Below are 13,039 nucleotides of genomic sequence, written 5' to 3'. Positions count from 1 at the left end.
ATTATATATGAAACCCATTATAGATTTATAGCAAAATAATAATATATTTAAACATATTATTTAATGTAATATTTTTTTTAACAAACCATTATTAAAAGTACGGATAATAGTAATGTTAGAAACCAGTAGACTTTGTACATCGTGTCCATTATGGCTGTGATGATCATTGAAAACAACATTATAGGAGGCGCTTCCATAACGATATACTAGGGCACCATTGCATGTCCAATCCAGATTATGGTCGGTTAGGTCGACATATATGTACTTGAGTTTCGAGTGATGATCGCACACATACGTGCCTTTCCAAGTGACCTCCGGTTCTGCGATGGCTGTGTCGGCTATTTATGTCAATTAAAAATAAGTAAAATACTTAATAAATAACTATTTATTACAACAGTTATATTTGCATATAACAAACCATGTGGTTCAACGTGAGGGATACCTATGAAACAAAAATTAATTGTCAATAACTATTGTATTAAGTGTTTAAAAACATTTAATTGTATATGTATTATATTACAGCACTCGTGCTCCGGGTGTGGATGATGTCCTTCGTGTTGATGATGATTATTATGGTGTTCAGGTCTTTCGTGTTCACTCCACGGGTGTCCCGGAAACAGGTGTTCGGGTTTGGAATGATGTTGTGGCTGTTGGTGATGATGTTCCTCGTGATGGTGTTGTGGTCTATGTTCCGGATGATGCTCTGGACGATGCTCTGGATGATGCTCTGGACGATGCTCTGGATGATGCTCTGGACGGTGCTCTATATGATGCTCTGGACGATGCTCTGGATGATGCTCTGGACGATGCTCTGGATGATGCTCTGGACGATGCTCTGGATGATGCTCTGGACGATGCTCTGGATGATGCTCTGGACGGTGCTCTATATGATGCTCTGGACGATGCTCTGGATGATGCTCTGGACGATGCTCTGGATGATGCTCTGGATGGTGCTCTGGATGCCATTCAGGTTGGTGCCACTCAGGTGCCGGTGCCGGATGAAATTCAGGCAACGGTGGCAACGGCTCTGGGTTCCACTCGGGTTTAACTACGTGACCGTACTGTACGGACAGTGCTATCATAGAAGATAACAAAATTAAAATTTTCATTGTTATTAAATAATAATAACAAATGTAAGTAAATTCAATATTTTTTATTTTTTTAACAATATATTAGAGTTAATTTTTGTTTTGTTAAACTCCAAAAAATTTTCAATTAACTTATTTTTGTTTCTCAAATAATGATTTTATACCTTTTTTTATTATAATAATTACATGTTTACAAATTTAAAAGATTTAAAAAAAAAAATTAATAATATTTGCAAAACATTTGTTAATATCTCAGGTGTTTTATATTGTAATTCAGATTTTTTTCTAAATTTCACTTATTTTAACAATTTTTTTGACAGTTGTTTAGTGTAATCGTTTAATGTAAAACAAACAAATCACACATTTTTTTGGAAACACCCAGGTATATCCTAATTACATTATAAAAACGTACATTTATATTAAAGTAATAACTTATTATTGTGTAAATTATTACTAATAAGCATTGCAACTATTATTTTATATTATTGCTAATTGTATTTTTTTACTAGTTATATAAACTATTATTACATTTTAATAATAATATAATTTTTAATTTTTTTCTATAAACTATATCAAATTAAAGTCAATCTAGTATATTAAAAAAAWTTAATTAGAAAAATAATATAATTAATATATAATTATAAGATATATCAGTTGTATTTATTATTTATTAAATAGTATGACTATATGTGTAATAAATGTTTTACAGACACAAAGCACTTAACCCTTACACAACTATTTGCACCTAATTTATAGACTAAAAACTATTTTATTGAAAATATGCTTACATTTTAATATTAATTTAAAATTACCTAAAATTATTAAGCAAATATTTTGAGAAATTAATTTTAATTTAATTAAATATACAAATATTACATAATTAAATACTCATTTAATACAATAAATAATATATATATATTTAAAATCCTATTATTTGTGAAATTTATGCCTTAATAACATTAGGTATTTCCTGACAGATCAATAGTTTGCTGTCCGAGTCCTCTAAAACCAACTCTAATTAGGACTTCGATCTTAGGGTAAGATTTTTCGACTTTCATCTGAAAGCTTAGCTCCTGATGTGAGCCCTTAGTTATGGGACAGTAAAGACCACCGTCTTTGCAGTCGTCACTAACAATAATTATATTAAAATTATATAACAGTTATAAAATTAAAGTAAAATTAAGTAGATTTTTATAGTACTAACAGGTGAGTAGCCGGAAAAGGGATAGTTGTGTCGGCAATTTGTAATGTAATTACATAAAAAATAATTACCAGTAAAACTTTTTTTTTATAAAAAAAATCGTATTATTTAAGTATTATTTACAATGGTCCATATTTTAATTGTTGTTTTACTAGAGTCGACACCTATTAAGACATATTTTTTATATAATATATTAATTAATAAAAAAATAATAAAAATTAATAGATTAATCCGTGAATCAAATTTAACAATAACTCCGCCATCGGTTCCCGTATTGAAGATTCCCGTAAGTATTATTATTATTTAATTAATATATTACTTTCACATTTATTGTATTGTTTTTAAATTTTAAATTTTCTTATTTAAAAAATTTAACTAATAATTTTATATATTAATATTATAATTTTACCTGTATATATATATTGATAGAATAATAAACATATTAACCGATTGCCTAATTCAAAATTAATCACTTATTAACTTTTATCTATAAGAATTCAAACAAACAAAAATTAAATTATATTTTGTAATTATTAATATTTATTGTCGTTAATTATTATTGTAATTATCAATTTATCAAAATTATTAATAAATTTAGTAATTTATTTGAATACTTAAATATAATTAACTATTAGTTAATTAGTCGTTGTTTAAGCCATAATGGTTTTTCGATATAGTAGCTGTTGGAAAGGTGCACATGATTTGCATAGTTTTAGAAAAAAATATTTATGTAAAGTATGTATATTTATAGTAAATTTGAATTTATTGAATAAATTTTTGTGTGATTTATTTTAATTTAATTATATTTATGTATTATATTATTAGTTATTACAATAAATAAACATATATTTAAAATACAATTAATTGACAAATTTATGCCTTAATAACAGCAGGTATTTCTTGACATAACACCATTTTGCCGTCCGAGTCCTCCAAACCAACTCTAACAACAAGTTCGACCTTAGGGTAGGACTGTTCGACTTTCATCTGGACATTCAACTCCTGGTGCGAGCCTTTAGTGATTGGGCAGTGGACACCACCGTCCTTACAAGCATCACTACAAACAATTGTTACAATTATTTATAAGTTAATACAATTTTTAGATAATTAAATAACTAAATATAATAAATAATTATTATTATACTAACGGATGAGTAGCTGGGAACGGGATGGGTGTGTCGGCAATCTATAGTGTAAAAAATGTTAAATAATAATTAATATTTTGAAAAAATAGAGTAATATTTAATTTAGTACTCACAACACCCCATAGTTTAGTTGTTGCTTTACTAGAGTCAACACCTATTAAGTCATACAAATAAAATTTATAAATTATGTTTTAAAAATAATATAATAATTTAGAAATTAAAATTTATAAACAACAACAAATAATAGTTTCATACGTGAATCAAATTTGACGGTAATTCCTGCATTGGTTCCCGCTTTGAAAACACACCGTTCATCGCTATCGGAACAGCCGTTAACTTTGGTCGACACAACAGTTCCGTCAACTGAACCGCAATCCTTGATATTGACTGCTTGAATGCCACCGACCAGTGCCACGACAGCCAATGATATGACTATAAATGAATTCATTATTAAAATTGTTGTAATGTTTTACTAAACTGACAACTCTTTGAATGTATTGTCAAACAATTTGAGAGACACTCTATTTATACAAATGTTTGTCTTAGTATTGATGAGCACCTGTAGAGTAGATGTAGGTTCTTATCATCAATTCAAGTTACTAAAGTGGTCTAGGTCCTTTTTATTAATAAATATCATATTTTATAATATATTGATAAAGATTCAAGATAGTTTCAATATTAATAATAATAATTCTATTTTATTTTCTCTTATTATGTTAAGAAATAAATGTTTTTTTTAATGATAACTGTATTAAAATTTTATAACTGCAATCCAATAAACGTAATGTATTTAAAACAAATTAATAGTATCAATAGTGTTGCTAACGAGTTAAGTTTTATGAGCAAGATAATTTTAGTCACTAATAACTGTTATATTAACTAATAAGTAATTAGAAATTTTATTCAAAGTTTATAAAAATTTTCATAATAATAAAAGGTCAATATTTAAATAATGAATGAAAAAATGGAAAATTATAATTTAATAGTAAATATTGGATAAATAATTATTTAATCGTAACTTAAAATTATATATACTGTATATACTGTATTAGTTATTCATTATTATGCATAAACTGTTAAATAATTAGGAAAGGGTTATTGAGTACTCAGTTATCTAATATAGTTTTAATGTAAATTTTAAAAATAAAATATCTTTAAGTGTTTTATTATATTATCAACAAAATAGACTCAATAAACCTTAGTGTGGGGTAAGTATATGGTGTGATATTATTATTTAATTAATCTATTACTTTCCCATTTATTGTATTTTTTGAAAAACATAAAATTATTTTGAATATATTGTAATAAATTTTATCTAATATATATTATATAATATAATTAACGTATTTATCAATTACCCAATTCAAAATTAATCACTATTTAACTTTTATATACAGGTATAGCAATTAGATGGTACCAATAAATTTTTTTTCAAACAAAAAATAACTTATATTTTAAAATCATTAATATACTTAACTTATTATAATTATTAATAATTTAATAATCAACACATAATATTATTTTTGAGTAATTACTTTACTTTCAATTAATTAGTTGTAATTACTGTCTAGTTATAATAGTATTAGTTATTATAGTAATATAGGGATCTTCAAACTCAATGGCACCCCATTACAAAACTAACATTGTATAGGTCAGTGATCACAATTAAGTGTTATCATGATAACTTTGTGATACATATATAACATAACTATTTTAACAGATATTTAATAGTAATTTTCATAATTTATATAAAACAATGAGTAAGTTAAACAAACACTTACTCATTTAATATGTACTAGTTTATTTATACAATTTTGTTTTATAAAGTTTAATTTTGATCACTGGTATAGGTTATAAATTATGACATAATAGTGCCAGGGTATAGTCATTTATTTTTATAGACAGTAAGTGTCAATAATTTGTTAAGTGTATGCAATACATTGTATTATATGATTATAAATGTCTTATTTAAACAAAGCACTTAATATTTAAACAACTGTTTGTATTAATTTATAAATCAAACTATCATTATATATATTGTAGAATAAATAGAAAAAAATCTGATGATTATAAATCTTAATATTAATGATTGGTATAGACGATCATTGTTTTAGATCAGAATACCGTATTAATTGGAAATATGTTTTTTATTTAAAAAAAATATTAATTTGATATTATTGAGCAATTTATTTGAGTAATTTATTTAATTTTAATTAAATTTATGTATATATATATATATATATATTAAATGATCAGATTTAATACAATAAATAAAATATATTTTAAAGTCCTATTATTTGTGAAATTTATGCCTTAATAACAGCAGGTATTTCCTGACATAACACTAGTTTGCCGTCCGAGTCCTCCAAACCAACTCTAACAACAAGTTCGACCTTAGGGTAGGACTGTTCGACTTTCATCTGGACATTCAACTCCTGGTGCGAGCCCTTAGTGATTGGGCAGTGGACACCACCGTCCTTACAAGCATCACTACAAACAATTGTTACAATTATTTATAAGTTAATACAATTATTTTTAGCTAACTAAATAATAATTAAAAATATTAGTAAATCATATATATTTTTATACTAACGGATGAATAGCTGGGAACGGGATGGGAACGTCGGCAATCTGTAGTGTAAAAAATTTTTATTAATAATTAATATTTTGAAAAATTAGAGTAATATTTAATTTTAGTACTCACAACACCCCATAGTTTAGTTGTTGCTTTACTGGAGTCAACACCTATTAAGTCATAGAAATAATATTTTAAATTAAGTATTTAAAATAATTTAATAACTTAGAAATTAAACAACAAATAATAGTTTCATACGTGAATCAAATTTGACAGTAATTCCTGCATCGGTTCCCGCGTGGAAAACACACCGTTCATCGCTATCGGAACAGCCGTTAACTTTGGTCGACACAACGGTTCCGTCAATTGAACCGCAATCCTTGATATTGACTGCTTGAATGCCACCGACCAGTGCCACGACAGCCAATGATATGACTAGAAATGAATTCATTATTAAAATTGTTGTATTGTTTTACTAAACTGACAACTCTTTGAATGATTCAAAATGTTTTGTCAAACAAATTGAGAGACACTCTATTTATACAAATATTTGTCTTAATAATGATGATCACCTGTATAGTAGATGTAAGTTCTTATCATTAAAGTTAAAGTGGTCTAGGTCCTTCGTATTAATAAATATCAAAATTAATTTGTAATTTTTTTTGATAAACATTACGAAACAATTTGATTTAATTAATTTTATAACAAGCAAGGTAGTATCGATAATAATAATAATTGTAATTATTATTATTCTCTTAAATTTTTTAATTAGTTTTTAAAAATAATAAATAATGATACCTATTAAATGGAAAATTTTATAAAATAAAAATTATAATTACTTTATTTAATTTTTAAAAATTATAAATTAAGTAATTGTCTGTATAAATGTAATTTACTACATAAATTTATAATATTAATTTTTGTTAAAAACAATTTACTGATATCCGTGTAGCTAAATGGTTATGTTTTAATGATCAAGGAAATCTTATATACTAATAGTTACTCGTTTATTTTAATTACAGTATTAATTACTTATAAATAATTCCTAACTTAGTTTTTTTAAATTATTATATTTATAATTGTCAATATTTAAAAATAATAATAATGTATTTCAATAGTTAATTTTGAATTAATAAAAATTTAATTTTAATTTATTAATATTATATGAAATTATTTTTTTTTAAATTGTTTCATGGATATATTGCTAGTTAATTAGGAAAGGGTTATTGGGTACTCAGATATCTATGAAATACATATCTCATAAATACCGTCTAAATTTTCAACAAATATTTTCAAGTGGTTTATTATATTATCAACAAAAATAGACTCAATAAACCTTAGTGTGGGGTAAGTATATGGTGTGATATTATTTAGTTAATTAAGTTAATTAATCTTTTTATAATTTAATTACTTTCCCATTTATTGTATTGTATTTTATTTTATTTTTTGAGTAGCATAGAAGTAATATTAATTTTAAAACTTATCTCATTTATTATATTAATATATTAGAAAATATAATTATATTATTGTTAAAATTAGACAATTGAAAAATTAATTATTATTTATCTGTAATCACTAAAAAATTAAATGTTTCAAAGTTTGAACTTCAAACAAATTAAAAATTATTTTTCCAAATTCTAAAATTGTTAATATATAAATTTGTGTAAAAATTAATAATGTATCTAAATTTTACAATACAAACTTTACTAATTAACTTATTATAATTAATTAATAGTTTGTTTAAATAAATATTTTCAGTTTTATTGAATTAATAAACTTAAAGGTAAACTTATTTTTTTAATGAATAATATTATTAATATAATTAACAATAGATAGCACTAAATATATACAGTTTATGTGTTAATGAATTTGATAATCTCATATTTTAAACAAATATTGATAATAAATTATTATTAATGATAACTATTGATATTTTATATACATGTACAACAGTTTATACTATTTTATTAATTAAATATATTCTCACTGTTATAATAAAGAACTGTAGTGTTAAACTATTTTTTATAAATATTATTTATTTTCTTATACATTAATTTATTAATTTACTTGTACATTGCATTTGTATTAAAAGTTGCAAGTTGACATTTTTTTGTGGTAAATTTTAAAAACTTTAAATTTTATAAATAATCTATTAATAGCATAAATAACTAATAAAAATAACAGACATATCACAAATAAATCAATTTATATTATTCATTAGTGTAACAATTTAACTGCTGGTATACAATGGATAGTAAGTAGTAAATTGGATACTATACTAAACAGTGTACACTGTATTGTTTAGCATAAATAATTTTGCTAATAAAACATAAATGAGACAAATGTTTCATTATAACATAATTCACACAATTACACAACAATATTTTTTGTAATTAAAATTGTATTATATATATAACAAATTGTATTTATTGTTTACTAAATAAATTGCTAGAAAAACAAATAAAAACAAATTCATAACATTGATTAAATTGTTTATCTAAAGATAGTAAATTTTAATATAATAATATAAACATTAAAATTATTATTATTAATGCTAAATAATTTTTATTAAGTTATTTGTCAATAATGGTAATTATACTAAACATAATTGTTTTTTGAAAATAGTTTAACAATATCCAACTAATAATATTATTATTTTATTTATAGACACAATTAAATATCAAGACTTTAGCATGGTTATGTATCATTTTATTGGTAATACTTCACAGCTACCAGTGCTCTGTAACCTATCGTGTCGTAGCACAGGATCCTAACAAAACAGAAGCAACTATTGTTATCAAAGAGCAGACACTTTACTGGACAGTCATATTGCGATATAATACTAAAGTTAGACTAAGGGTAATATCAATTGTTTATTTTTGTGGATATTTTAATGAATAATAATTTTTTAAATAAAATTTAGTAAACAATTTATAATATTTAATGTAATATCAGGTGAAATCTGGTGGTCGTATCACATCCTCGTCACCCGAGGGAAACATTTATGTTATTGGCGGCAATCCTATCACTGATAGCAATACTATTGATTTTATAGCCAAATATGACCGTAAATCGGGTGCCAAACTTATAAGGTTTTATATTTTTTATGATAAATTATTGAGTAAATTATATTTATTATTATTATTATATATTTTATATTTATTTTTTAAGTGCCACTTTTAATCGGAGACCTATTAAATTAATATAAATGATTTCAATGGTAAATATTTATACTTATATTTATACTGTATGGCTAAAAACTGGTATAATTGTATGAATAATTTTGTATAAATAATATCTAGATTTTATCATAAATTGCTAATTCATGTTGATTAATAAATTTAATATGCTAATTTTTGCAATATGTTATATTTAATGTAAATAACTTTGATATTATTATAATTTAAAGTGATTTTTAAAAATATTTTTTGCAAATTATTTATGTAATATACCGATATTATAATACCTATAGATTTTTTTTTTAATTTTTATTTATTAGTTGCAATAAATTATTATATAATAAAAACTCCAGGATTTTCCTCAACTTATGGTATATTCTATTTCCTTTTATTTCTATAAACACTGTATGTATAAAATGCATATTTTTTCATTTATTAACGGATAAATTAAACATAATTTTTTAAATCAAATATATGTTTGTAATTAATAGTTTAAAATTTTATTTTATATTTAATTATTTGATACAATATTTAATTAATTAAGTATAGTTTCATAAAAGATATATACTTAAAATTTCTAACTAATTCGTTATTTTTATCAAATATAAGAAAATGTCAATGATTTAAATGTTTTTTAAATTAATATTTTAATACATTATCTTTAAATAATATCATATTATTCCTATTTTACATCCTTTATTACGATAGTTATAATCCATATTATAGTAAACAATAGTTATTGTGAAATAAATACTGTAGTGATTTATCATTTATATATATTTTTGAAAACATGTTTTTTTATATAAAAACACTTCAAACAGTGTATAAAATATCTAAATAATAATGATAAGTTTTAATTGAAAATTTTTTAACAAAAAATTAAAAATATGTTAAACATATTAATAATAGTATTGTCAGTAGCACTGGTAGGTCAAACTGTGACATTTCAAACCGAGTCTAATGGCAACTATAACTACGGCGATGTAATACATTCATCATTACTGTTTTATGAGGCCCAGAGATCGGGTAAATTGCCGACCGATAACCGGATCCCATGGAGAGGTGACTCTATGCTTGACGACGGCAAGACTGTCGGTTTGGATCTGACCGGCGGTTACTTCGACGGTAAGACACAATTAAAGTTGGATATATTATGAAAAAGTAAACGTATTTTGTTATTATAATCATTGAATAGCCGGTGATTATGTGAAATTCAATTTTCCGATGGCCTATACAGTGACTGTCCTCTCTTGGGGTGCCATTGAGTTTGAGGACGCCTACATTCGGGCCGGGGAACTTGACAATGTCCGCAAAGCTATCAAATGGGGAACCGATTATTTTATTAAAGTATGTAAATCATTGTTATTTTGGAAAACATTTTATGTAAATCCATAAAATTTTTAATAATTTTTTTAGTGTCACACAAACGAGGATCAACTCTATGGACAGGTGGGTAATGGAGAAGAAGATCATGCGGTTTGGAGTCGACCTGAGGACTGGTCAAAGACCGGTAAAGTGAGACCAGCCTACAAAATAACATCAAATAAAGGAGGTTAGTATTACACGATTACTTTAATAAATAATCTTGTTCATTTAATAAAATTAATTAAAAAACAATTGATTAACTTTTTATTAAATATCTATAATTAATATCAATTTACATTCAAATGAAATATTTATCAAATTAACTTTTTATTTGTAATTACCGTATAATAGTATTTTTATTAACTTTATAATTTTTGTGACTATTTTTAGCAATTTTAATAAAGTTAGCTAATATATTATGAGCTTTTATGACTTAAAATAAATAAGACTAATTATATAATACTGTTAACTCAATGATTAAACTTTATGTACTAATAGGTAGCGACTTAGCGGGTGAAACGGCCGCCGCATTGGCCGCAGCATCGATGGTGTTCCGTAAGACTGACCCGACATATGCCGATTTAGTCCTAAAACATGCCAAAAGTTTGTACACATTTGCTGATCAACATCGCGATACATACACGAGTGAGATCACCGATGCCATCAACTTTTACAAGTCATGGTCCGGTTTTGGTGATGAGTTGGCCTGGTCTGCACTCTGGCTGCTCAGGGCTACCAATGATAGCCAATATAGAGCACAAGTGGACAAACATTTTCAAGAGTTTGCCTCTAAGTTGACTGGAAGGCCATCAGAGTTCGGTTGGGACGACAAGACGGCTGGTGTTCAGGTATTGGCCGCTCAACTGATTGGCGATGAAAAGTACAAGACTATGGTTAAGACTTTTTGCGATTGGGTCGTCAATTCTGCACCTAAAACACCAAAAGGTAGGCACGTATCACAATATCCCTTATTATTAGATATTTAGTAAAACTTAAATTTTTAGTAAAAATCTATAAAAATTAATATTTTTATCGCGGAATAGGTTTGGTATATATCAATGAATGGGGAACTCTAAGACACGCGGGTAATGTGGCATTTATTTGTTTGCAGGTAATTAAAAAAGTTTTAAAGTTTTAAAAAATGTTTTTATCACTTATTGTTTGATATATTAAATTATATTCATGTCCTATTCACATGTAATTTGAATGTTTTTTTTAAATATAAAGTTTATAAACTAATTTTAAGTTTAAGTTACAATTTCCTGAAAAAACAATATTTTTACTTTTACAGTACAAATTGTGCTGTACAATATATTGATTATAAAGTAAACAGTACTAAATTGATTTATTTTTTAAAAAATATATGTAATAATATTTAGATTAATATAATTTGAATAATATTTTAAATAGTTAGAATTTTTGTTATTCATAATTTGTTTAGCGATCGTATAAAGATCAATAAAAATATTAAATGTTTATTAATTTTTAATCAACCAAATAGGCCGCAAAATTAGGTATCAATGAACAGCCGTATCGTAAGTTTGGTGAATCGCAAATTGGCTATATTTTAGGTGATACCGGCAGAAGTTTTGTTGTAGGTTTGGGTGTAAACCCACCTACACATCCACATCATAGATCATCGTATGTATTTTAAATTAAATCACTATTTTTTATATGTAAAATATATAAATCTCATCGACATTTACAGATCATGTCCTAACCCACCGGCTGTTTGTGATTACGGCGCTGAAACAAATCCCGGACCTAATCCACACGTACTGACCGGTGCTATGGTAGGCGGACCCGATAGAAATGACGTATACGATGACAAACGTACCGATTATATGCACAATGAGGTGGCCATCGACTACAACGCCGCCTTTCAGGGATCATTGACTGCATTATTACATTTTCAATTGAAATAAACATAAATAAAATTTATATATACAGTAGAAATGTTTTAATTATAATTATTACAATATCAGTATATGACTTTACTTATTTATCACATTTTTGTTACATTTATAGATACATCGAAAATATATTAAAACAATTGTTATTTAAACAAATTGTGAAATATACTTTTGTGAGATATATTAAAACTACAAAAAATTAAGACGATTAAAATTTAAATAATTAAAATTAAATATTAAAATAATTTATAAATTTAAATTAAATTAATTACAATTATAAGAATAATAGGATATTAAATTAAGGATTATAAAAATATATTTGAAGGTCAATAAAGAAAAAATAAAATTAATTTTCAATTAATCTATAGATAAGCGAACATAAATGTATAAACAAAATCGTTGATAAAATGTCAATTTACACTATCATTATTACTATAACAAGTGTGTTAGGGACAAAATTTTTTCACTGTATAAATATAAGGACTTTAATTGCAGATTATAAATAGGTTTAATTAATCAAAAATTCAATTAATATAATGTAACTTAATTGCAATGCAATATAAAGTAAAAGTT

At 24.8% G+C, this 13,039-nt stretch overlaps 4 protein-coding genes across 4 annotated transcripts; 2 read left to right on the top strand and 2 right to left on the bottom strand.

The window, feature by feature from the left end:
- Positions 1 to 3,091: 3,091 nt before the first annotated feature.
- LOC128955466 (NPC intracellular cholesterol transporter 2 homolog a-like) lies at positions 3,092 to 3,930 on the bottom strand. The gene is made up of 4 exons (XM_054301140.1): positions 3,690 to 3,930; positions 3,548 to 3,588; positions 3,438 to 3,475; positions 3,092 to 3,346 (listed from the first exon to the last, which is right to left on the bottom strand). The coding sequence occupies exons 1-4, from the start codon at positions 3,880 to 3,882 to the stop codon at positions 3,163 to 3,165; spliced, it is 456 nt and encodes a 151-aa protein (XP_054157115.1). The 5' UTR covers positions 3,883 to 3,930; the 3' UTR covers positions 3,092 to 3,162.
- A 1,734-nt stretch (positions 3,931 to 5,664) lies between these two features.
- On the bottom strand, positions 5,665 to 6,530 carry LOC128955432 (NPC intracellular cholesterol transporter 2 homolog a-like). Its single transcript, XM_054301104.1, has 4 exons — positions 6,268 to 6,530; positions 6,139 to 6,179; positions 6,028 to 6,065; positions 5,665 to 5,924 (listed from the first exon to the last, which is right to left on the bottom strand). The coding sequence occupies exons 1-4, from the start codon at positions 6,458 to 6,460 to the stop codon at positions 5,741 to 5,743; spliced, it is 456 nt and encodes a 151-aa protein (XP_054157079.1). The 5' UTR covers positions 6,461 to 6,530; the 3' UTR covers positions 5,665 to 5,740.
- A 2,041-nt stretch (positions 6,531 to 8,571) lies between these two features.
- LOC128956149 (uncharacterized) lies at positions 8,572 to 9,552 on the top strand. Its single transcript, XM_054301831.1, has 5 exons — positions 8,572 to 8,598; positions 8,677 to 8,868; positions 8,965 to 9,101; positions 9,181 to 9,229; positions 9,509 to 9,552. Exons 1-4 carry the CDS (start codon positions 8,596 to 8,598, stop codon positions 9,215 to 9,217), a joined length of 369 nt encoding a protein of 122 aa, XP_054157806.1. The 5' UTR covers positions 8,572 to 8,595; the 3' UTR covers positions 9,218 to 9,229; positions 9,509 to 9,552.
- A 459-nt stretch (positions 9,553 to 10,011) lies between these two features.
- LOC128956148 (endoglucanase E-4-like) lies at positions 10,012 to 12,657 on the top strand. Its single transcript, XM_054301830.1, has 7 exons — positions 10,012 to 10,313; positions 10,384 to 10,535; positions 10,605 to 10,740; positions 11,052 to 11,498; positions 11,597 to 11,664; positions 12,055 to 12,194; positions 12,262 to 12,657. Exons 1-7 carry the CDS (start codon positions 10,076 to 10,078, stop codon positions 12,476 to 12,478), a joined length of 1,398 nt encoding a protein of 465 aa, XP_054157805.1. The 5' UTR covers positions 10,012 to 10,075; the 3' UTR covers positions 12,479 to 12,657.
- The last annotated feature ends 382 nt before the right edge of the window (positions 12,658 to 13,039 follow it).

This window comes from Oppia nitens, unplaced genomic scaffold (assembly GCF_028296485.1).
Source record: "Oppia nitens isolate AA-2021 unplaced genomic scaffold, nextdenovo-longstitch-racon4-pilon3 scaffold2_pilon_pilon_pilon, whole genome shotgun sequence".
NCBI lineage: Eukaryota > Metazoa > Arthropoda > Arachnida > Sarcoptiformes > Oppiidae > Oppia > Oppia nitens.
This window is presented reverse-complemented; position numbering and strand designations above follow the sequence as displayed.

Bases quoted from the DNA above. Each gene is read 5' to 3' on its own strand.
- LOC128956149 (XM_054301831.1), top strand. The intron at 8,869-8,964 runs GTAATATCAATT...ATGTAATATCAG, and splicing joins ATACTAAAGTTAGACTAAGG to GTGAAATCTGGTGGTCGTAT. The intron at 9,102-9,180 runs GTTTTATATTTT...TTATTTTTTAAG, and splicing joins TCGGGTGCCAAACTTATAAG to TGCCACTTTTAATCGGAGAC.
- LOC128955432 (XM_054301104.1), bottom strand. From the start codon at position 6,460: ATGAATTCATTTCTAGTCATATCATTGGCTGTCGTGGCACTGGTCGGT. The intron at 6,180-6,267 runs GTATGAAACTAT...ATGACTTAATAG, and splicing joins TACTGTCAAATTTGATTCAC to GTGTTGACTCCAGTAAAGCA. The intron at 5,925-6,027 runs GTTAGTATAAAA...AATTGTTTGTAG, and splicing joins CCGTTCCCAGCTATTCATCC to TGATGCTTGTAAGGACGGTG.
- LOC128956148 (XM_054301830.1), top strand. From the start codon at position 10,076: ATGTTAAACATATTAATAATAGTATTGTCAGTAGCACTGGTAGGTCAA. The intron at 10,314-10,383 runs GTAAGACACAAT...ATCATTGAATAG, and splicing joins GACCGGCGGTTACTTCGACG to CCGGTGATTATGTGAAATTC. The intron at 12,195-12,261 runs GTATGTATTTTA...CGACATTTACAG, and splicing joins CATCCACATCATAGATCATC to ATCATGTCCTAACCCACCGG.
- LOC128955466 (XM_054301140.1), bottom strand. From the start codon at position 3,882: ATGAATTCATTTATAGTCATATCATTGGCTGTCGTGGCACTGGTCGGT. The intron at 3,589-3,689 runs GTATGAAACTAT...ATGACTTAATAG, and splicing joins TACCGTCAAATTTGATTCAC to GTGTTGACTCTAGTAAAGCA. The intron at 3,347-3,437 runs GTTAGTATAATA...AATTGTTTGTAG, and splicing joins CCGTTCCCAGCTACTCATCC to TGATGCTTGTAAGGACGGTG.